This window comes from Carassius gibelio, chromosome A4 (assembly GCF_023724105.1).
Source record: "Carassius gibelio isolate Cgi1373 ecotype wild population from Czech Republic chromosome A4, carGib1.2-hapl.c, whole genome shotgun sequence".
Lineage (NCBI taxonomy): Eukaryota > Metazoa > Chordata > Actinopteri > Cypriniformes > Cyprinidae > Carassius > Carassius gibelio.
The window spans coordinates 22,479,019-22,504,212 of NC_068374.1; the positions used below are offsets into that span (position 1 = coordinate 22,479,019).

At 36.4% G+C, this 25,194-nt stretch overlaps 2 protein-coding genes and 1 long non-coding RNA gene across 3 annotated transcripts in view; 1 reads left to right on the forward strand and 2 right to left on the reverse strand.

Annotated features, from left to right (window-relative positions):
* Positions 1-1,386: 1,386 nt before the first annotated feature.
* cd36 (CD36 molecule (thrombospondin receptor)) lies at positions 1,387-14,326 on the forward strand. Its single transcript, XM_052577052.1, has 12 exons — positions 1,387-1,652; positions 5,721-5,881; positions 6,522-6,666; positions 7,341-7,487; positions 8,640-8,731; positions 8,958-9,007; positions 9,330-9,399; positions 10,310-10,494; positions 10,592-10,710; positions 10,806-10,879; positions 10,988-11,042; positions 13,844-14,326. Exons 1-12 carry the CDS (start codon positions 1,530-1,532, stop codon positions 14,021-14,023), a joined length of 1,401 nt encoding a protein of 466 aa, XP_052433012.1. The 5' UTR covers positions 1,387-1,529; the 3' UTR covers positions 14,024-14,326.
* On the reverse strand, positions 2,224-5,041 carry LOC127973029 (uncharacterized). The gene is made up of 4 exons (XR_008157243.1): positions 4,988-5,041; positions 4,633-4,670; positions 3,388-3,509; positions 2,224-2,557 (listed from the first exon to the last, which is right to left on the reverse strand). It is a non-coding gene; the product is annotated as an uncharacterized LOC127973029 (long non-coding RNA).
* Positions 14,327-15,648: 1,322 nt separating the features above from the next.
* The window catches only part of sema3c (sema domain, immunoglobulin domain (Ig), short basic domain, secreted, (semaphorin) 3C), a 43,984-nt gene continuing 34,438 nt past the window's right edge, over positions 15,649-25,194 (reverse strand). Inside the window, exons 16-18 of the mRNA XM_052577071.1 lie at positions 22,842-22,909; positions 20,597-20,727; positions 15,649-18,448 (exon numbers count right to left, since the gene is read on the reverse strand). Of these exons, the coding sequence (XP_052433031.1) occupies positions 18,062-18,448; positions 20,597-20,727; positions 22,842-22,909 (586 nt within the window). The 3' untranslated portion in view covers positions 15,649-18,061. The remainder of the gene's footprint in view (positions 18,449-20,596; positions 20,728-22,841; positions 22,910-25,194) is intronic.

A 25,194-nucleotide genomic window follows, 5' to 3' on the forward strand; every position in this document is an offset into this window, starting at 1 on the left:
TTAAACATTAATGTAATACAGACACAGATAGTCATTGTCATTCTGAAAATTGCAATAATTCCTGTCACGGTTTAATGTGACGTCACGGTAAAGCCCTAACAAAATTAGCCAATAACCATTAATACGTTTTTCACAAATACCTGAACACTGCCCTCTAGTGCCCTATAGATATGAATGTGCGTTAATTAGCAGACGTATAGATTGCATGGAGCGCGTATGAAATGAGTGAAGTATTTTGCACAATTTAGAAACAGAGAAAGGAAAATGTTTGCTTATATTCGTATTTAGATGTATGCGTTTTATATTCATTTTCTCCAATGCAACTTAGTCAATTCAAGCTGTCCGTTTTTACTAGTAGCCTTTGCCTGTACCCTGAAAGGACCCCACGAAGCCCACAGGTAACTACAGTTATAGTGTCTCAATCCACTCTGACAGCCGTGTCATGAGACATCATCACACCACAGACGTACAGACCCATGAACACTAGAGGACAGTACAAACTAAAACTTCATTCTGATAAAAACATTACTACTCAGATAACTCTGAAATAGAACTCTCTTTTATAACACACACACAGAGAGAGAGAGAGAGAGAGAGGGAGATGTGAAATGTACTCCCATAATGCAGGGCAGCAATAACAACCGTTGAACTTTTTATTGATTTACTGTGTGATATGTCCATTATCTATAGATAGCTACCTCCACAGCTGCTTGTAAATATAATATTATTTTAAATGTCAGGAAAGGAGCATGTTTGTCATATATATTGCATAATATGAAGTGCTCGATTCTGATTGGTTAGTTTGATGCATTCAGTGGTCTGATATTCTATTCCATTTTTATTGTCATTTTTCCTCCCTCATGGTTGTCCGGGGTTGATTCTGATTGGTCAGTTGGAGTATTCACTGATCTGATCTATTCTGTTCAATTCTATTCTAAATTACACACAAACACATAGTTACCTATGCATATATGAGAGTGTGTGAAATGCTTTATTCTGATTGCTTAATTGCATATAAAATTTTATTTCTATTTCTATCTATTTTTTAATTATTCTGTTCAAATATTATAACATAATGCTCAAAAGTAAATTAAACGCAACATTTAATAAATAGTCTATTAGGTAATGATAGAATCCATTGCATTTGCATTTATTAGTGTTATATTTAATGTTGAAAGAACTCATTTTTTATATATATATTTATTTTTTTCGAGTCTCCCAGGTCTTTTCGAAGTCGATTAGATACTTCAAAGTCACTCTTGAGTCTTGTGTTAAAGCTCAGTCAGCTCTCTTCTGATAGCGACTTTGGCCTTGGCTGCTGAATGCCCGCTCCCCGCCCCGCAGCGCGTTATCGCGCTCAGATAACTCCGTCTTAACAAGGGTCTCCGGGTGTGATAGGCAGCAGTCCAGACCTAAACCTCCTCCTCTGCAACCTTCGGTCGCTGGAACTTACATAAGTCCCAGGACGTCCTCGTGCTCGCACCTGACGCGCCTCCGCTCGGTGTTGGTTCAGGCTGCTGCTCGCCATCATGACCTGCTGTGATCTGAAATGCGGGCTCATCACAGGGACCGTGCTGGGCGCCTTGATCGCCGTGCTGGGCGGGATTCTCATCCCTGTGGGCAACGATTTCATTGAAAACACTGTGCACAAGGTAAGTCAAGTCGACGTGTTTTCATATCAATATTCGGCGCACATGCATGTGCAGATCCCCCAGAAACCTATGTACATGATGAAGTTTTAAATATTATGTATAATTTAGAAACTAAATTATTCTACACTGTTAATTATTTGACTGTAAATTTACAATAAATTGCAGGTTAATAATTGCATGACTTTCACAGTAAGTTACTGTAACATTTTTACAGTAATTTATTGTGAAATGACAGCTGTATACTGTGACTTCACAGTAGTTATGAAATCGCATTACTGTGATTTAGCGGTAAGCTGCTGTAGAATTAATGTATTTAACTGTGAAATTAGTTAGTGTCTATCTATTACTGTAATTTAGCAGCAAGCAGCTGTAGAATTCATGTATTTAACTTTGAAATTAGTTAGTGTCTATCTATTACTGTAATTTAGCAGCAAGCAGCTGTAGAATTCATGTATTTAACTTTGAAATTAGTTAGTGTCTATCTATTACTGTAATTTAGCAGCAAGCAGCTGTAGAATTCATGTATTTAACTTTGAAATTAGTTAGTGTCTATCTATTACTGTATTTTAGCAGTAAGCAGCTGTAGAATTACTGTACATAACTGTGAATGTCTATCTATTACTGTGATTTAGCATAAATGATGGACCAAACAAAACTGATAAAAACAGTGACATAACTTTTATTTTTTAGAAGTAAAATACAATTTAATTACATGAATAAAACACTGGGCAACAGGGATTGACACTGGGTAACAGGAATGTGTGTCAAAAGAGAAAGAAGGAGACAGAGAAGAGAGAGTGAGGGAGAGAGATGTAAGAAAAGACAAAAAGGTGGGAATAGAGAGGGTCGCAGGTGTCTCGCTCCTTCCCTCGCAGCTGGCACCTGCATAGTGTGGGTTCTATCCACTATATACAAAAGATAAGAAAGACAAAAAGTTTAAGTTACTCTGTGGTGGACTGACTCCCTGTAAGTATGGTGCTCGCATTGTAACACTAATCCTAAAATGTCTACAATTTAAGTAATTTCAACTATTAAAAAAAAATTATGTGAATAGTACTCTCAATTAATATTAAATCAACAAACCAGGACTCTAATCACTCCTGTTACTTTTACCCAGTCCTATTATTTTTAACGTGAGTAACAGGACTGAAAGTAACATGATTGAGGTTAAAAGGTTAGTTCACCCAAAAATGAAAATTCTGTCAGTAATTACAGAGCACAAATTAAGATATTTTTGATGAAATCTGAGAGCTGGATCACTCCTCCATCGGCTTCTAAGGGTTTGAAACTTGCTGGCCCAGAAAAATGTATTAAAGACATCTTTAATATAGTCCAAGTGACTCCAGTAGCTCAATCTTAAGTTTATAAAGCGACGAGAATACTTTGTGCGTAAAAAAAAACAACTTTATTCCACAATTCATTTCCTTCTCTGTGGGCCTTGAGTTTTTTCATGTAGTATAACAGCGTACACAACATGTAAATAGGAAAATGTTGGCGTTATTATTTCACTTATTGGGAGCAGTATGCTAGCTGGAGCCGTTTACCTCAAGTCTTTGTGCTAAGCTAGGCTAGCGGTGGGTGCCTCAGACAGACTTACGGCAAGCACGGAGATGAGAAGGGTATGTATAGACTTATCTAACTCTGGGGGATACGGGGAATAAGATAAAGTCACAAAAAGTCAGCGTGTTCCTTTGTGTGTTTCATTAGTCCGTTCTTAAATTGGAACACAGCTTACATTAGATTGACATCCATTCGAAGTCAATGAGCTTCCTGATAAGAGTGCAGACTTGCTGGTTCATGTGACCTCTCTGCCTCTTAGATTTTGTGCCCGTCTCTGGGTTGATGCCCAAGAAGCACCTACAAACAAAAAGACAGAAGAAACCTGTTAGTTTAATTCAAGTGTGATGAAAAAGATGTCAGTTCCCAGTCACCACCTTCAGTGGGTCACTGCTTTTGCAGTACAGAGTCAAACTAAAGTTAGCTCAGTTTAAACAAAGGTGTAATTCAGGTGTAAGTACTGTAATTCAGAAAAAAATGCATGGAACTGAACTGAAAAACATTTCCATCACAAACACAGTCAAGAATAGACCTTCACCAAAGTAGAGGTGTGTGATTTACCTAGGCAAAGCATTCGCACACAACAATTTACATAATTTACATGTTCCGTTTGCAGAGGATGGAGTAAGAGCCTGTTGCCTGTCCATCTCCCTATGGCTGTTTCTACTTGTACTCTTCCTCCTAGAATTATTACCCGTTCACAGATGATGTGATAAACATTTAATTTCTTATATCTTTTTCACAATAAAGCACCCAGTTTTCTAGTTGTTTCTGACTTTTTTTAAGCTTTGTCTCTGGTCTAATCTGGTCTGGTCTCCAGCACAGACACACAAATTAAGGCCCCGTCCACACTACTGCGTTTTCGTTTAGAAACGGAGAATTAAAACGAATACGATCTCCGTCCACACTTTAAAATGAACAGTGTGTAGTGTAGCTAGAAAGCTACATCACCACCCTGTAGGCTACTGGAAACTAAACTATACGGTTTGTATTTAAGTTGTATATACAAACACCATTACCAGATGATGATTAAAAGACAATAATTACAAACGTATATCCTACAGATACGAATCACTGCAATTACTTTGGACTGTCTAGTTATAACCAACATTAATGTACTGGCAAAACACAGATAAGTGCACATTGGTCTAACAGCGGGAAAACTGCCGCGCAAAACATTTATTTTGGCAGTGGAAAATTCCAGAGACAAGATAATTAAAAAAAATACATGGACATGCGCACTTCATTTTTCTGTTGACGAGAAAGACAACGGTTGCTCCGTTTCACACACACAGAAGGGAAGAAAATTATAAAGTTACTAATTTGAGATGAATTTAATCCACCTTTGCCCAAATCCACAAACACCATAATTTATCTAGTTGATAATAACTGTCATAATACCCACATTAAGGCCACATCTTACCTTATAACTTTATTTATCGTCGGTCAATGTAGAAAATGCTGTGGTAAAAGAGAGAACGCTGTTAGAGTAACTAAGATAAGCTTTAAGTAAAGCTAAAGTTAAATGTTCGACAGTGTATCTAATCAGACATCTCAACACGGTTAAGTTAACTTAATACGGTATAATTAACACTACAACCAACGTCTTTTCATTCAAATTTGCGCGCTTAAATGTCGATGCAAGTCTGCTCCAGCTAAGTTACAAAAACATGACAACAGAACCTACAACTAACGCTAATTTGGTTCATACTTTTAAATTACATGCACTATCATATAAAAAACATCAAATTGATAAAGTTTGACATTTAAACACTTACCGCTGTCTGAATCCACCGAATGAGACCACGTAGATCAGAGAGCTCTGATGACGCTGCCGCAGTTGCCACTCAAAAAAGATGGCATTCACAGTAGTTTCTTGTAAAAGCCCCGCGCCTGCATTATTTTCACAGTAAAAGTCTAAATACGGTATTATATTGTGAATTATCACAGTTAAAGCCTGTGAAGTGGTAATGATGTAATTAACTGTGAAATATTACAGTTATATCTTGTGAAATCCTGGAAAAATTTTACAGTGTAGGATACAATGTACTATAAATGATGTAGGAGATTAAATAAAAAGGGGTTTATGGGTCAAGGGTTTTTTCATAAATGTGTGGTTGGAGCCAGTCTTATTGATTGATTTGAATTTCACATCTGCTCTTTAATCAACTTTTTATTTATTATGTTTAAATTACGCTGAAAAGCCATTAAATAGCTTTTATTTTTAATAAAATGTGTATCTTAGATAGTATTTTATATTTAATGCATTTAAACAGCAGGTTCTTGACTTACATCATGGTGTCAAGGTCTACGACTGTGTGCATTAAATGAGATATATTTCTATATTTAGGCAAAAAAAAAAATGTCCGGTAACATTATTGTAGATACATTATTCACTAGTTCGTGACGAACTGCCCCGGCCTGCCACATTTTGAATTATAGCCTACCCAAGTACACAATGTAATATAAAAGTGTATAGAGTATCTGACCCTATGTTTTGTGTCTCTAAAGGAAACAGTGTTGGAAAACGGGACCTTAGCATTTGACACCTGGACGTCGGTAGACATTTCAATATACAGGCAGTTTTGGCTGTTTGACGTGCAGAACGCTGACGATGTTGTAAAACAAGGGGCCAAACCTGTGCTAGTGCAGAAAGGACCATACACATACAGGTAAGACTTGCTATAGAAATAGATTTCCGATCAATACTCGCGTAAACAAACCATTCCTCTGTATCTCTCAAAGGTAGAGAAAAATTCACTCTTTATAATTTACTCAAGAGCATCCATATCTCTTGAGCTACCTGAAATAACGCAGAGAGAATTCTGTTATGTTCTAAAACAATATAAATAGCAGTTTACTGAACCATGTATACTTTTGCATGTTTTATTTATTTATTGATAATTTCTTGGTCTTTTATCTATTTTTGTTTATTTATATATATATATATTTATATATATATATATATATATATATATATATATATATATATATATATATATATATATATATATATATATATATATATAAATAATGTATGTAGAACTATTTGTATTACTTTTATATTACATTAGGGGCATCAGTTGACTTAATTACCAAGGATACAAATACTTAATATAAGTTATTCATAATCTACTTGGCATGAAATTTCTGTTATACATTCTTAAAGTATGGCTTTTGTTCAGCTGTATAGTAAAATGACCAGTAAAACACCACCTAACCTTCATTTTCATGGCAATTTTAAGCCACTAAATGGTCTTAATGTATTTCTTAGTGGTTTAATATACTCCCATGCTCTCTGTTGTCCTCTAGGACGCGTTTTATCCCCAAAAAAGATATCACCTTCTATGATAACTACACTGTGTCCTTTGTGCTGCCGGCGGGTGCCATCTTTGAGCCTAGTATGTCAGTAGGCACAGAGGAGGACACATTCACATCGCTCAATCTAGCTGTAGCGGTATGTATCATGACAACCATCTCTTGCCATCTTTCTCTGTCCTCCTTTTCATCTGTTTTCTTCCCTTGTTCTCCATGCCTTGTTATTGTGATGCATGGCTATCGGTTAAATAAATGTTCAAATGAATTGCATGTTCATATATAATAAAATAGAAAATATTTATTTTAAATTGTAATAATATTTCACTATATCACTGTTTTGCTGTATTTTCAAATAAATGCAGCCTTGGTGAGAAAACATGAAAAATCATACCAATCCCAACATGTTGAACGATAGTGTCAGTGTGGGTATAATAAAATAAATACATGAAGTCTTAATTTTTGCTCACGTGCCTAAGACTGCTGACCCCTCATATTGATTACATTGCTTCACATTGGTTGTCAACTGTGAAGAAAATCAGATAAAGTTTATCATATCATCAATAAAATGTTGATATCTGCGATTATCTGTCTAGAGTCAGCACAGCACTTATGTTATTATGTAACCAACAATGCTGCACAGTCTTCACCTTTGTAAATGATTATATTCTTAATCACTGGTGATGTTTAGTCATACGTGCTGTAGAAGTAATAAATGCAAAGGAATTTTATTTTCATTAGGCAGGTGAATTTATGACAGGTTATGGTTTCATACTTGTGCTTGATCAACTTGAACTTTATTTTCTTCTCTTCCAGGGTGTTTACAGTTTAATGCCTCATTTTATTGCAAACATTCTCATCCAAAGCTCCAGATCCACACTCTTCCAGAAAACGACTGTTAAGGAATTGTTGTGGGGCTACCACGACCTAATGCTGAACAGCACACTTGGAGTTTTTTATCCAGTAAGGTTGCTAACACTTGATGGCGTTCACTTAATAAAACATATTTATAGCTTCATGATTGATAATGCAGACAAACAAACGCAGTTTTTATTACAAATAAGAAGACCTGCAATACAACATATGCACATATCTAAGTTTGTGTGTAATAACAAGAATGTAAGGTGTAAGAATATTTAAAGGAATAGTTCACCCAGAAATGAAATTTGTCGAATAGTTAATAATCGTCAGGCCTCGAAGATGTAAAGGAGTTTGTTTCTTCATTGGAACGGATTTGAAAAAATTTATCATTATATGGTTTGCTCACCAATGGAGTGAATGGGTGCCGTCAGAATGAGAGTCCAAACAGCTGATAAAAACATCACAGTAATCCACAAGTAATTCACACAAATCCAGCCAACCAATTTCACTTGTCTTGTGAAGTGAAAAGCTGCATGTTTGTACTAAACAAATCCATCATTGAGGTGTCTTAACATTAAACTGTTGCTTCTAGCCAAAATATGAGTCCATAATCCATAATAACGCTTCCTCCAGTGAAAAAGTCACTTGTAAACAGTGCTTCATCTAAGCATATTTCTCTCCTGATTCAGATGATTAGGCTTTTTTACTGGAAGTAGAATTGTTAATATGGACAGATGACTTTTAAATTTTAATGCTGAATTTGGTATGTATTTCTTGCATCACACAACAATAATTGATTGACTGGAGTGGTGTGGATTATTGTGATGTTTATATAAGCTGTTTAGACTCTCATTCTGATGGCACCCATTCACCGCTGTTACTAGTCCATTGTGGAGCAAGAAATGTAATGCTAAATTTCTCCAAATATGTTCAGATGAAGGAACAAACATTTACATCTTGGGTAGCCTTAGAGTGAGTACACTTGTGAGTACAAGTTTTTGTTTTGAGTGGAATGTAAGTAAGTAGGTACATTTTATTTTTAAAGCACGTTTAAATTCATCTTACACGGATCATAGTTTAATGAAAGCTGGTTATAGATTAGCCTTGAAGCTAATCCATAAAATGTCTCTTTCGTCTGAATGTCTTTAAATAATAATAAAAACATGCTTATGTTTCCAGTTATGTTTCCCCATTTGTTGTGTTATTTATGCTCTAACATTCAGAGAAAATCTTACCTCCGTTTTTTTCTTTTAGTACAATGGCACATTGGATGGACCGTACACTGTATCCACAGGCAAAGATGACATCAAAAAGGTAGCCACGATTGAACGCTGGCAGGGTGAAACGTGAGTATATGTTCCAATTGGTGTAAAATGAAACATTTATAGAAATCTTCGGGTTGTAGATGGGTTTGTAGTTCTCTAAAAGAAAAAAACGACCCAGACCTTAAATGTAGATATGGTTCATAGAGAAAAAACTGTCACTAATTTTCTTTATGTTTTAAGTAATCAATGAATCAATCACATTCATATCTTCAACACACAATCTCATTAAAAACTTGATGTTGTGCAGATCACTGAGTTACTGGAATGACCCTTATTGCAACAAGATTAACGGAACAGGCAAGTTTACCTCTTATTACATTGATATAGAAATAATTGTGACGTAATTACATTATTGTTGACATGTAAGCAAATATATACTGTAGTATGACTTCTGTCCCAATGCTACTGGCCTGAAACCTTGGCGTATGTGTCCAATAAAAACATAGTGTGCAGGTCTCAATGCTGTAAATTTTCAACTCGTTTAATTATTAATCATCTTTTGATTGTGAGCACTTCTATAAGGACACCATGTGTTCAAAATTTCTGATATAAAGGTTCAACAAATGTAAACTGTCCCACATTAATCACATTATTCAGTTTTGTTTTCATATGTTAACAGATGGTTCCTCCTTCCACCCGTTCCTGGACAAGAAAAAACCCCTGTTCTTCTTTTCTCCTGATATCTGCAGGTATTTTCAGTTTGCTTACTTTTAGGACAAAATATGAAACAAAGGATCTGCAAACATCTGATATTAGACTTTTTCTCAAAATTCATTATCTCAGAAGGCACTTTTAACTAGCTGCTCTCAAGGTGATTAGTCAAATGCTAATGCTTATCTTTCTTAAAGAAATAAATGCCATTTGTTACGGCATTCATAAATTTGATTGGATACATACATTTCAGAATCCTTTATGAGGACACTGTATATCTTGAAATGCCACTCATCAGCAATGTTCTCATAATCTATTGATAAAGTCTGTTCCATGAGGGTTCGTGGACATTCATCTCTGCGCATCTGATTAGATTTGATCTGGAATCCTGATATATGTAAGGAATAAATGACGTTGGGCCGTTTAACTATTAAAAAAGAATGCACACCCGAGGCGGTGATACATGTTACAGAAATAGTGTTCCTGTAGCTCAATTGGTAGAGAATTGTGCTATCAAGCATAGGGTTGGGGGTTTGATTCCCTGGGAACACATGATAGGTAAAAACTGATAGCCTGAATGCACTGTAAGTCGCTTTGGATAAAAGTGTCTGCTATAAATGCATAAATTGAATTGAATTTAAATGGTGTGTTTCAAATTGATGCTCTTGTTTAGATTCCAGCTATTTTAAAATAGAAAACAGTTATTTTGAATAGTAAACATTTTTACTGTAACAATTTTGCCTTGATGAGCATAAGTGATTTAAATAAATAAATCATACAGACCCCAAACTTTTTGAATGGTAGTGTATTATATCAATTATAAAACCATTTATATACTGTTTCATTTAGAAGACTGAGACTACTCAGACACTTTCTTGGGGGTCAAAAGTTGATGAAACTTTCCTTGTAACACTTACACTTGTGATAAATATTGTGCTTGTCCTCTAGGTCAATATCTGCTCAGTATAATAGCACTATTGACCTGAAGGGAATCGATGTGTATCGGTACATGCTGCCCCCTGAAGCTCTGGCCTCTCCAGTGGAGAACCCAGATAACCAGTGCTACTGTACAGACCCTGTGCTAACCAAAAACTGCACTACGGCAGGACTTCTTGACCTCACTGCCTGTAGAGGTCAGCACTTTTTGGGCCTCTTATAATGTTTAAACTGAAGTTTACTGAATGCATTATTCTTTTACATTTGATTTTTCTATTCTATATTTTTCAACAGGAGCTCCAGTGTTCCTCTCTCTACCCCACTTTCTCTTTGGCAGCAATGATCTCCTCCAAGGTGTGATCGGACTGAACCCGAACTTCGATGAGCACTCCATATTTCTGGATGTAGAACCGGTGAGGAACCCATCTGAGTTTGCATACATTTTCTTTTATTAAAAGGATGAAGCTTTAAGATAAGATAATGGCTATGCATCTTGTGTCATCTGTAGATTACAGGTTTCACTCTGAGATTTGCAAAAAGACTTCAGCTTAACATGTTGTACGGCCCGTCGGATCATATTGAGTATGTAAACCGACATCACACATTGTCATGGATGCATGTGCAATCGTTCACTTCGCGTAATTCATAAATGCACGTCCTAACATAACTTCTTGTCTGTCTTTCTCACAGAATTTTGAAAAACATCACGGAACACACAATTTTTCCTATTTTGTGGGTGAACGAGGTGAGCGCTAATGAACCATCTATTTCATTAAAGCATATAGGTCCAGTAAAAGAGCTATAATAACCTAAGTATTCACATTTATAAAAGAGGAAATATGACATGCCTTGAATATTCTTTTTTTAAATAATGAAATAATTGGCCATTGATAAAAGTTATTATTAAATAGTATGTATACCTAATTACTATATATAAAATAAATGTGTTTGTGTGTGCATATGATAAATTATTGTTGAATTAAAGAGTTTATGCTCATATAAAACATTTAGGTTGAATTAAAGAATATAAGTCCAATTAAAGAATTCATGCTCATATAAGCTTAGATTTAAATAAAGCATTTAGGTCCAGCTAAAATATGTGGGTCCACTTAATGCATATAGGTCCAAACAAAGCATCTAGGTTGAATGAAAGCATATAGATCAAAATAAAGCATTTAGGTCCCACTATAGCATTTATGTTTTTCTAAAACATTTAGGTTTAATTAAAGCATTTATGTGAAATAAAGCATTCTGGTCCAAATAAAGTATTTGCTAAAGGTCCAACTAATGCAAATTGGTCAAAATAAACCATTAAGGTCCAGCTAAGGATACGTCTAACAATAGTTTTTTACGTCCAACCAGTGATCTAAGTTAATCAAGTCAGTAAAATCATATTTAAATCCTTTTTTTAATACAGCATATAATATATATGTGTTATGTATAGTGTATGATTATATGCTGTGAGTTGTGATGGGTCCAGCATTTAAATGCAATAAGTCCAGTCTGTTATCTCAGCTTTAAATAGGTACTTTAGACCAATGGGGAGCAACAAAGTATTTTCTGTAATCTTGTATCTGATATATCAGAAGAATTATTATGGTCCATAAACAGCTAATCTATCACATGTCTGACCCAGTGTTAATTTCGTTGACTAAATATTTTCGTCATTATTTTCGTCACGAATATATTTTTGCTGACGAAAACGAAACGAAAACTAAAATAGAAGGCACTGATGGAGACTAAAACTATGACTAAATTGATTGACATTATCGTCAACGAATAAAGGACGAGACGAAAATAGACTGTGACGAAAATCAAATCAGCAGACGGCAGAGATGCGAGGAATGAGCAAAAGAACCGGCAAAACAGAACAGACTGCATGAGAGAAGAGAACCAATCAGAGCCTGACTTATTGAGACGTGAAGCGAAGGTTTTCAGTTTTTATGAGCTCCCGGGAAGTCGGCATTCGAAGAGGTGATAGGGACTTTAAGCAACAGCCTCTGGTGGAACGGCAACACCATTCTGGCGTTGTATTGCGCCTGCGCGAATTTAACTGCTACTTTGTGACGTTCTAATTTAACGGTCTACTACGGGAGAACAGCTGATTTGCCAGAGTCGCTACAACGTGAGAGGTTAGGTAAATAAATGTTATGTTTTTAGACTTATTTACATCATACAATATTAAAAACTCCTCTTCTGACAAAAGATTGTCATTTAACGCCAAAAGCAATCCTTCTCTTGCTTTTTTAAATTATATATTTTTTTGGATCTCAATAAATGAATTAATGCTGCGTTGCGCTGTTCTGTTTTACCGTTGCTTAGTGACTTTTACGTTCTTGGCTACAGCGGTGTGACGGCAAACTTCCGGTCGCTGTCGCCGTTCCATTCGCAGCTGTTGCTTAAAGTCCCTACTGTCTAAAAGAGCGACAAAATGTCCACAGCTCACTTCACGTTTGACGACGAACAAAACAAAACAAAGTGTAAAGCATGCAGAGCGCTCATTCGTGGCAAGAACACAACCAATTTGAAAAGACATTTACAGACGAGCCACCCGGAAATTTTCTCAAATGTAATTTTACAACGATGTTCTTTTGTTTATTGAGCTAAGCAAAATTGGAATAGTGCAGTGCGTAGATGTTGTAGCATTAAATATTACGAACTGAAAAGTACTGTAAAATAGCCCCTTCTTCAAGTTAGATGAGAGCACAATACTAATACGTAATATCATGATAAATACATTTGATTAATACTAATGTTTAGTATATTTTATAATGTTCTACTTGTTTACAATATCACAAATATTTCTATATTAGTCATGTGAAACATGAATGTTCACATCCTATCATTATACATACAAATCTAGCAATATTGTAGTATTTAAAACATACAATATAGCTAGACAAATGAATACCTTATAAAATCTTGTTACTTTTTTTATCCACCTAGCTGCCAACTTATTAAATATTTACTTTAAATGTATGCACTTATTGTTCAGCTCAGCTGTAAACTTTAAGGTCCTGGACCTAACTTTATTTTTCTTTTATTGATGGTCAATTGGCAGCTAGTTATTGTTTACATTATCATGACAGTGTTTGTTGCTGCATAAAAGCTTTTGAATCGAAATAAAGACACAGTTGTGTTGAAATAAAGTTGAATTTGTGTTTTATATATTTTGGTTAAGTTTGTTTCCTATACCAGCTGTAAAAAATTGTCTAGTAAATCTGTTATTGATTTTAGTCTTATTTTAGTCGACTAAAATACCAAGCAATTTTAGTCGACTAAAATACCAAGCAATTTTAGTCGACTAAAATACCAAGCAATTTTAGTCGACTAAAATAAGACTAAAATTAAAACAAATCAGATGACTAAAACTTGACTAAAACTAAAAAGAATTATAGTCAAAAGACTAAGACTAAAACTAAATTAAAATTTCGTGTCAAAATTAACACTGGTCTGACCCCTGCACCATTTGATTGCTTCACCGGAGCAGTATTAGGTGCCGCCTCACTGCTGACTGTAAGGTTTTTGTCTCTTATTTGTGTTAAGACGGCAGCGCTGGACGATGAGACGGCTGACATGTTCAAGAAAGAGCTGATTGGTCGGATGGAGTTGTTGGAAGGCTTTCAGATCGGACTCATAGTGGTTGGCTTAATCTTATTTGCCAGCTGTTTAATTGCATTGATTGTGGTATCCATGAAACCGAAGAATGCGAACTTGTTTAAATAAATAAAGGGAGGGATGCTTGGTGCTTTGCGTGTTTGATTTTTGATATCGCATTTTGTGGGAATTGTATATTGTAATTGTTATTTGCGCTCAGAGTGTCGCAATACTATTTATATAATTTATGCACTCTGCATTTTTGTGAAGCAAATTTTTTTCTTTCTGTAATTTGCTTGATATTGCATTAAGCCATACTTTAAAAGTTATCAGAGCAAATATTCTGCCATATTGTGGTCATACTGTGGTTAATTTAAATATGAAATAGTTTTGTATGTCAGAGCAAGTTCAGTAAAACAAAGAACTGTGAAACTTGGCCTCATTGTCATTTTTGGTTTTCTGGTTGTTGTCTTTTATTTTTTTTCCTTCTTCTTTTTTTTCTATTCACTTTGCGTAGTTGTTGCTTTCTACACATCTCAAATCACATATCAACTTTTGCCTTCTCATGCGTAAGAACAAGGACCAGACTGAAAAACAGGAACAGAAGAAATTCTGGAACAGATTTCCTTGTTATACCTTGTAAATCCATGTGACAAATCAGAATAGGAGGTTTTGTAGAACAAGATGCTTGTGTTGAGTGGGAAACTGGTTTGTTAGTAGGCCTGGGAGCGACCCCCTCTCCTGCTTTATTGTTTCTAAAACACAACTGGTCATCTCCGACTGCTTTGGTTGGTTTGGATTGGTTCTTTGGTTTGACCCATGGGTTTTACACAGCTTAAGGCCCAAGTGAACAACATGTAGGTTTATAATCTACCTTGGAATAAAGACTTGGTGGCAAATAATCTTACTGCTAACATAAAAATATACACAATTGTTTTTAAACAATGACATTCCAACAACTCTTCAAATAATATAAGACCATATGATGCAGTTTAAAATGGGTGCACAATATATCAGGACCAAATTGGTATTAATGAATTGGTATCAGAGGTTTTTGTTTGTATTGTACTGTATATCGACTGAAATTAGATTCATTGTGTGTGCTCATTTCATTCATTTATAATGCTGTGGTAATTAAATTTAGTGTTATATTTTTTAAATATCGCCCGTTTATCGGTCATCATCATTGTAGTTAAAGGCCATAAAGACATGGTAATATATACATATACATTTAATTGCCTAATAAAAAGTAACATAGTAATTATAATAGCTAACGTTAAATAGGCCCATATCAGCTGTCTGAATAAAGCAGAAAATTAAGTATTTAAAAAATTGTCTAAGAATATAAAAGACCGTTGGCACCTGTCCGATCTTTTCTATTCTCGCGATAATTAGGCATTATTTTGCCAGTAACCGACAACAGCTTGTGTACCTGCGTGAAGCGGCCCATAAAACTGACCGCAGCTACTCCTGTGAAAGACTGGATCTTCAGATGACACATATCGTTTCTGGTTCTTTGTAAGTTATCGAAACCACACATAAAATACCCTTCAAACACCAAAACGCACGAATTTGCTGCGCAACTGGTTGTCCTACACGGTTCCGTTCACACGGCACATAATAATAACAACCGACAGTAGGCTACGGTTGTATGTTTTTATGTTTCATATGTCAACTTCACCTTGACTTCCATTTGAGTTTAATCTGAATACTGTTCCGTAACGTTACAGATAATGAATCAATTCTCAGATTAATTTGTAAAACATGAGAGAGATTCAGTTTGTTTAATGCAGTTGTCCAGGCTTTTATCATTAATAAATATGCCTATACAAATCAAGACATTTAATAAAATAACATTAACATTCACAGGGAATACAGCATATAGCCTATTATATTAAAACATTATTAAAATAAATGTTCTTTGAAGAGGACACTAAGTGAACATGAAACGTCTGCAAAATGCAGATTCAGTCAAAAACATCTGAAGTTTGGCATTAAACAAAATCCAATTCATCCAACAAACTGTGTGAATGAAATGATGCTAATTTTGCCATAGAGAAATCTATTGCCAAACTGTGTGACTCAATTTCTCATTTGTTCTCACTATTTACAGACGCTCAAAATACAAAAAGAGATAAGTTACACAGACATAGATAAATCCAAAATCAGAAGCTGTGCAATGCTATACATCATCTAAAATGAGAGACAATCACATTATGGCTGTGCACACTGAGCAAACCACAAAACATTAACATGACATTCATTTCCAACATCAATGTGTGCCTGTATAATGATGAACCATGCGTGATCACATTCCTTTTTTGGCCTATCCCTACGTGATTTAAACACTATGGTATTCCTGGGGCTAAAGCAAATGTTCTTTACAAAATATAGACTTTAAACTTATTCATTGTGGTTCAGTATTCACTTTATTTTTCAAGACAAGAGTAGAGTGCAGCCATTTGGAACTTGAATATGTGAGGCTTCCATTGTCATTCACTTTCAATTGTCCATATTGCTGCTTGATATTAAAAACTGGGGTTTCTTATCGTATTATTTTAATGTATTGCCATGATTGTAAACACTAGTTTGAAGCACATATAGTTTTACTGTTTACTGCACTTTGTTATTCTAGTTTTTTACATTTTGCGGCTTATAAATCAGGAGTCTCACACATTCACAGAAAATAGATTACTCTTCTGTGTTGCAAAATAATGTGGATACCGTGTTAGTAAAAGAAGAAAACGTGCACATACATTTTAAACCAGTAGTTCACCTCTGAAAATTCTGTCCTAATATTCCCTCATCTCATCCTTTCTTTCAGAAATACAACAGGAGATATTTTGAAGAATGATAATGCTGCTCTTAAAACATGACCACTCTGTCGTCTTTTAAAGGCTAAAAAAGTTCCATAAGAGATGTCCATATGACTTGTGCACTATATTCAAGGTTCTCCTTGTTTGGAAGGTCACGAGGGTGAGTAAATGACAACTAAACTGTCATTTCTTTAAATTATGTGTTGTGGATTAATGATGTTTCCCAAAGCACAACACTTGGCAAAAAGACAACACTCTTTAGTGTTATGAGGTCAGAGAGCCACCTGTCTGATACAGTTTGAAACGTCTCCAAACCATCTTCTCTCCCTCTCACTTCCCATACGAACATCTGTGGTGCATCTGGGTTGATGTACTTTGGTCTAATGTGTAATCTCCAATGTCTCCAAGAAATATTATTCTAAACTGTTCAGTAACCATAAACATTTAGTTTTTTAACTAACAAACTGGAGATACTGTAAGCTCTAATCCACAAATGATTGCCTTAATTCAGGGGTATGGAAGAGTTGTAGGTTGTAGAATTGATACATTTGTTTCATTAATGGAAATTTTCCAAAATTGCTTGGCCTAAACATGTCATGTAAATCAAACTCGGATTGCTAGAATAAACGCATTTATAATCCCAATGTTCTGCAAGGATATTAAAGAGAACGTACAAGGTATCAATACTGAGATTTTGTGGATTTCTGTAAATTTCTTTTCACTTAGAAGCTAAATCTAATTCAAGTTTACATCTGTAAGTTAACAAAATACTCTAATGATGCATATCTAATAAGAATAAATAAAAGTTTATGTCTGTAATGTAAACTAAAGGCTGTTAAAAAAGGGATTAGCCTCTCCATATGTCCCGCCCCAACTAGGAAATAAATAAAAACAGAAAATAAACCCAGAAAAAACCTTGTCCTCATGAGCTATTTCATTGGGACTTGAAGGACATTGTATTACTTCATCATTTGTTGTGAAATGTCACATGCACATAAAATGACAACAATACTACTGGATGACAGATATGGCATCTTGTATAATGCAGCTTGAAACATAAATTGGCTTGAGTGCCTGTATGTGAGGGTGTCCCAGATTCCTCTGCTCTGGGTGTTCATGTATATAAGACTGCCGAACAGGAAGCACCTGAGATGCTTTAAGTTTGAAGAAAAACAACAAATGAGGTTCATAACACAGGAATCTTCTCCAACGTTCTCCTCCTTTATTTTCCACCGGGGTACTCTCCTGATGCATGTCTTTATTCCTTTTCATCATCTCTCTATCCATCTCCTTCCTTTTCATTATCTCTGCTTCGATCTCCTTACTTTACATTTCAACTCCTTTCCTGTAGTCAGTGGTTCCGGCGGTTCCTGCTCTTCCTGTGGTCCAGCAAGGGTTTGAGTTTACCCAGCTCGCCTCTCATGGGGCTCTGTATGTTCTGCAGACTCTGCATCTGTTTGCGTTCCTTGCAGTATTGTTGCATGGCCAGTGTCTCAGCAGGGCTGAAGGCCGACACCAGGGCTTTAGGGTGCAGTGAGGCTGCCCAGCCCCAGGGAGAATATTTATTGCTCAGAGCGCTGACCAGAGTTTCGCTCAGAATCTGGAGACGGATTTTAGCAAGTGTGCGCTTGAAGCCGTTCTCTGTGGCCAGGCAGTAATACACACCCTTATCTGAAGAATGCACTGAACGGATGAGCAAACCGTGATCGGTGGACACCACACGATCACCCAGCTTCACCTGCACACAGAGAAAAGAATGACCGGTGAATGTGTCATTTTTAAATGCTTATTAAATGCAAAAACAGATGATACGCATGGGATCCTTTTGGGTAGGGACGTGTTTGTTCTGATGAATCAATTAATTCGATTTTTTAGCAATTTAATGAACTCTATAAAAGGGGTTTCATCCATGTTTATTATATAATTTTATGTAAATCGAATTACATTTGCATAAAATATACAGTATTGTTCAAAATAATAGCAGTACAATGTGACTAACCAGAATAATCAAGGTTTTTAGTATATTTTTTATTGCTACGTGGCAAACAAGTTACCAGTAGGTTCAGTAGATTGTCAGAAAACAAACAAGACCCAGCATTCATGATATGCACGCTCTTAAGGCTGTGCAATTGGGCAATTAGTTGAAAGGGGTGTGTTCAAAAAAATAGCAGTGTCTACCTTTGACTGTACAAACTCAAAACTATTTTGTACAAACATTTTTTTTTTCTGGGATTTAGCAATCCTGTGAATCACTAAACTAATATTTAGTTGTATGACCACAGTTTTTTAAAACGGCTTGACATCTGTGTGGCATGGAGTCAACCAACTTGTGGCACCTCTCAGCTGTTATTCCACTCCATGATTCTTTAACAACATTCCACAATTCATTCACATTTCTTGGTTTTGCTTCAGAAACAGCATTTTTGATATCACCCCACAAGTTCTCAATTGGATTGAGGTCTGGAGATTGGGCTGGCCACTCCATAACATTAATTTTGTTGGTTTGGAACCAAGACTTTGCCCGTTTACTAGTGTGTTTTGGGTCATTGTCTTGTTGAAACAACCATTTCAAGGGCATGTCCTCTTCAGCATAGGGCAACATGACCTCTTCAAGTATTTTAACATATGCAAACTGATCCATGATCCCTGGTATGCGATAAATAGGCCCAACACCATAGTAGGAGAAACATGCCTATATCATGATGCTTGCACCTCCATGCTTCACTGTCTTCACTGTGTACTGTGGCTTGAATTCAGAGTTTGGGGGTCGTCTCACAAACTGCCTGTGGCCCTTGGACCCAAAAAGAACAATTTTACTCTCATCAGTCCACAAAATGTTCCTCCATTTCTCTTTAGGCCAGTTGATGTGTTCTTTGGCAAATTGTAACCTCTTCTGCACATGCCTTTTTTTTTAACAGAGGGACTTTGCGGGGGATTCTTGAAAATAGATTAGCTTCACACAGACGTCTTCTAACTGTCACAGTACTTACAGGTAACTCCAGACTGTCTTTGATCATCCTGGAGGTGATCATTGGCTGAGCCTTTGCCATTCTGGTTATTCTTCTATCCATTTTGATGGTTGTCTTCCGTTTTCTTCCACGTCTCTCTGGTTTTGCTCTCCATTTTAAGGCATTGGAGATCATTTTAGCTGAACAGCCTATCATTTTTTGCACCTCTTTATAGGTTTTCCCCTCTCTAATCAACTTTTTAATCAAAGTACGCTGTTCTTCTGAACAATGTCTTGAACGACCCATTTTCCTCAGCTTTCAAATGCATGTTCAACAAGTGTTGGCTTCATCCTTAAATAGGGGCCACCTGATTCACACCTGTTTCTTCACAAAATTGATGACCTCAGTGATTGAATGCCACACTGCTATTTTTTTGAACAGACCCCTTTCAACTAATTCAACTAATTGCCCAATTGCACAGCCTTAAGAGCGTGCATATCATGAATGCTGGGTCTCATTTGTTTTCTGAGAATCTACTGAACATACTGGTAACTTGTTTGCCACGTAGCAATAAAAAAATATACGAAAAACCTTGATTATTCTGGTTAGTCACATTGTACTGCTATTATTTTGAACAATACTGTACAAGTGTGGGAGATTATGCTTTATTTAATAATAGCACTTATAATATTGAATATTAAACTTGTAAGCCAAACCTTTAAAAGACAAAGAAGTTTTTAACATCCATTATTTTCTAATTCTTTAAGCACTGAGGGACCAATGGCAGTTTATGAGGAGTCGGTCTGTTTGATGATTACAAACGCTTGATGATATTTCATTGAAAGCATCATCCACCGATAACATGGAGCAATATACTGTGCATTAACTGTCGAGTATCAGAGTTTAATGTTGTGTAATTTTGGAAAGGGTTGTCTGACCTCTTTCCTGCGATCGTTGTCTCTCTGAATGAGCCATTTAACTGAGGCCTGTGGAGATTTGGGCTGACACTCCAGGAAGGTGGTGTTGTTTTTGACTCCATACTGAGTCATCTCCACTGCATTCCTGTAGGCTGAAACAAGACCTCAAGTTTTTCTCTCGCACAGTTAGTGCATACTAATTGTAATTGTTCTACTGCAATTCAACTGACAAGCTAACATCTGTGGATGAGGGTCATGGTGGGGTTCAAGTTCACTGAGGATGCAGTAAATTATACTCTGAAGAGTGGTGGGCCAGATTAGTGTGTAATTGGATAATTGACCCTGTACACTGGCCAGTGATGTCATACATTCAACATCTGTTTTGACATTATGCTACTTTTGTGCATACAGCTGGGATAACTCGTCCCCTCATCAAGATTGCTATTAAATAATTCTGATGAATCCAAGTGTTTAACATCTGGACGGCTGACAAAATCAGTGCCAATTGTATTCAAATGAACAGGTCTTCTAGTTCCATGACAGATTCTTTCTGAAGGAGAGAAAGAATTCGACAAACGTGAGAGGGAAATAAAAGGAAATGAGCGGTGGAGTAAAAGGGAAATGTGTGAGTCAATTAGCATTTAAGTTAAGCACCGAAATGTATTTCACTAGGAAAATACATTGTATATGTATAAAAATATGCTAGTATTGAACAACTGTCAACACATCATAAAATGACTTCGATGCATGTGCATTTAAGCATTAGCTTTGGTTGCGTTCACTTCAGTATTTGCATAATTACAAGATGACAACTTTGAGATTCTACTACGAGCAGTTTGAAAGGATCAGATTCTATGGCAACGTTCATAACGCCAAAATGGATCCATTTGTGTCAGTGTTGTTGATGAGTAAAATACTTAGTCACTAGATTGATTAACCTAACCAGACTTCATTTCTAAAATAGTTCGTCCTCACAATTAGATGGCAAAAATGCAGCACAATGTGGCAAAGCCAGTCATTTCATTATGACTTCACATGGAATTCTGTGAAAGAGCTGAAGATTTCCGTTTTCAGGTTTTGCAACTGGTTGAAGTTTGTCTCGCAGATTCACTGTGCTAACACACAGCTGCTTGGTTTGAAAGAGGCATCTGTGTGAATGCTGATTCATACAACTCTACACTGTTGACAGCAGACAATGGATGATGGCCCGCAGCCATATCACCCTGTAGCCTATGGCTGGTTGCCCACTGAAGCTAAGCAGGGATGTGCCTGGTCAGTACACTCTTCAAAATAAAGGTGCTTCATAATGCCATATAATAATTTTTTGTCTAAATGGTTCCATAAAGAACTTTTAACATCTGAAGAACCATTCTGTTTCACAAAAGGTTCATTTTTTTGTCCCAAGAAGGTTCTTCAGATTACAAAAAGGTAAGAAAGAGGTGGTTCTTTAAAGAACCTTTGACTGAATGGTTCTTTGTGGAATCAAAAATGGTTCTTCTATGGCATCGCTTGAAGAACCTTTCGAAGCACCTGTAGTTTTAAGAGTGTGCCTGGATGGGAGACCTCCTGGGAAAACTAGGTTGCTGCTGGAAGAGGTGTTAGTGAGACCAGCACGGGGTGCTCACCCTGTGGTCTGTGTGGGTCCTTTGTGGTGACGGAGACAATATAATTAAAAAAACCACAGTCCTTTGGATAAGATGTTAAACCGAGGTCCTGATTCTCTGCGGTCATTAAAACTCCCTTGGCACTTCTCATAAATTGTAGGGGTGTACCCATGTGTCCTGGCCAAATTCCCACCACTGGCACTTGTCAATCATGGCCTCCTAATAATCCCCATCCACTGAACTGACTCTATCTCTCTCTCCTCTCCACCTATAGCTGGTGTGTGGTGAGCACACTGACACCATTATACTGTGGATGATGCAGACTGGTGGTGGTTGAAGAGAGACCCCATCATATGATTGTAAATTGCTTTTGGTGTACAGCAATACAAAATAAAGCACTATATATATATATATATATATATATATATATATATATATATATATATATATATATATGCTTCATTCATTTGCAATTGTGAGATATAAAGTCTCATTATGAGATATAAAGTTGCAATGACTTTAAATTCAATAAATGTAAACAAGCTTTTTAAACTGCCAGTCACAAAACTGCTTACTGAAATCTTAATTAAATTCTCTCAGTACATAACCTTGGGACTTTTTCTTTTGCCTATCCCAAGTGTTGACATGCAGGTACTCATTACCTTTTAGATTGAACCCTCTGCACTGAGTCAGTGGATTCCCATGCATAATATCCTGCCTTCTGTTTCTCCTGGAAAAATATTTGCATATGATTAATCCAACATATTTTCATATGCAGGTGCATCTCAAAAAATTTGAGCATCATGGAAAAGTTTTTATTTTTGTGATTGAATTCAACGAAACAAACTTTCTTATATTTTAGATTCATTGCACACAATCTGAAATGTTTCAAGAGTTTTTTGTTATAATTCTGATGGATATGACTTATTCAGTCTCTCAACAAAAAAAAATTGAATCTTTCCTCAAAGATCAATCAAAAAAGATTTACAAAAAAAGAAATGTCTATGATCTCCACAGCAATTTTAATTAGGCACTCAATACCTTGTATGTAGGGGCTCCTTTTGCACAAATTACTGCTTCAGTGTAGCGTGGCAGATCTGTGACACTGCTGAGGTGTTATTGAAGCCCAGGCTTCTTTGATAGCGGCCTTCAGCCCCTCTGTATTGTTTGTCAGATGTTACTTATCTTCCTTTTCATAATACCCCATGGATTCTCTGTAAGGCTCAGGTAAGGTGAGTTGGCTGGCCAGTCAAGCAAAGTAATATAATGGTCATCAAACCACTTGGAAGTGGTTTTGGCACTGTGTGCAGGTGCTAAAGTCCTGCTGCAAAATTAAATCAGCATCTCTGTAAAGCTTGTCAGCAGATGAAGCATAAAGTGCTCTAAAATCTCCTGGTAGACAGCTGCATTTACTTTGGACTTGATAAAACAGAATGGAACAACACCAGAAAACATCACGGCACCCAAATCATCACTGACTTCAGAAAATTCACTCTAGACATTGGAGTCTGTGCCTCTCCAGTCTTCCTCCAGACTGCAAGAGGACTTTGGACCATTGAGCAACAGTCCAGTTCGTTTCCTACCACCCCAGGTGAAATGCTTCTGATGTTTTTTTTTTTTCTGTTTCAGGAGTGGCTTTGTTTTAGGAATGTGACAGCTGTAGCGCTTTTCCTGAAGACCACTGAGTGTGGTGACTAGGGGTGCACCGATCGCGATCGGCCGATCGTTAATGCGCATCTCACCAGTAAAGCCGGTTCTCTAATCAGTGGCAAATTCCATCAGGTGCGTGATTTAACACAGAGCCGTTGTTAACGGAGAAGATGTGCAAATAAACACTGAAAATGAACATGGATTTGCGCAGCTTCTCAGTTAACAATGGCTCCATGTGAAATCACGCACCTGATGGAATTTACCGCTGATTAGAGAACCGGCTTTACTGACGAGATGCGCATAACGATCGGCCGATCTCGATCGGTGCACCCCTAGTGGTGACTATTGATGCGCTGACTCCAGCTTCAGTCCACTCCCTGTGACACTCTTCCAAGTTCTTGAATAAGCTTTTCCTCACAACCTTCCCAAGGCTGTGATGATCCTTGTTGCTTTTGCACCTTTTCCTACTAAATTTTTTTTGCTTCCAGTCAACTTTCTATGAATATATTTTGATACAGCACTCTGTGTACAGCCAGCCCTTTCAGTAATGACCTTCTGTGACTTACCCTCCTTCTGGAGGGTGTTGATGAACATCTTCTGGACAACTGTCAAGTCAGTAGTCTTTCCCATAATTGTGGTTGTATGTTCTAAACTACCCCAAGAGGTACGCAGTATTTATGCTCAAAATGAATCAAACTAATCAAGCTCTAAATGGAATATTCTAATATTTTGAGATACTGAATTTTTTTTCCCTAAGCTGTAGATCGTAACCATCAGAATGAATTCTGTTTGAGTGAAATGAATGTAGAATATAAAAAAGTTAGCTTTTTAAAAAAAAAAATAATTACAAAAAGACCTTTTCCATGAAATTCACATTTTTTAAGATGCACCTGTATGCATTTTTATCTTTCACTCTTACATTCTCTCACTTTTTATCAACATCAGTGCCTGGATATTTGCACAATTTAGTTTTTATAAAACACATTCTTTGTCATGAAAGTAAAATTTGATTAATTTCTCAAAACAAAAACAAAAAAAGGCTGTGCCTTCTACAAACATTTTCCATTATTAAAACATCTGGCATTAAAAAAAAAAACAGTTTGGCTAAGGTATCAGATTAACGCCCCATTCTGAAAGAAGCCACAGTTTAAATACTCATGAATATGTTATATGAGGGCTGTTCTGTTTGACTGACAGACTGTACAGTATGTGTGCGGTCAGAGTTCTGAAGACTTGTCGGTTTCTGAAGTGTTGCCACACTGTTACTAAAGTGTTCTGAGGGATTTTTACTTGAGCTGCTATGCACTTGCTAGGGTAGTTAATCACTGGCCCAAATTAGAAATGTCTGCCCTCAAATCTCTGATA

Excerpts from the sequence above, each read along its gene's own strand:
- cd36 (XM_052577052.1), top strand. The coding sequence starts at position 1,530 with ATGACCTGCTGTGATCTGAAATGCGGGCTCATCACAGGGACCGTGCTG. Across the intron at positions 1,653-5,720 it reads TTGAAAACACTGTGCACAAG|GAAACAGTGTTGGAAAACGG; the intron begins GTAAGTCAAGTC and ends GTGTCTCTAAAG. Across the intron at positions 11,043-13,843 it reads CTATTTTGTGGGTGAACGAG|ACGGCAGCGCTGGACGATGA; the intron begins GTGAGCGCTAAT and ends ATTTGTGTTAAG.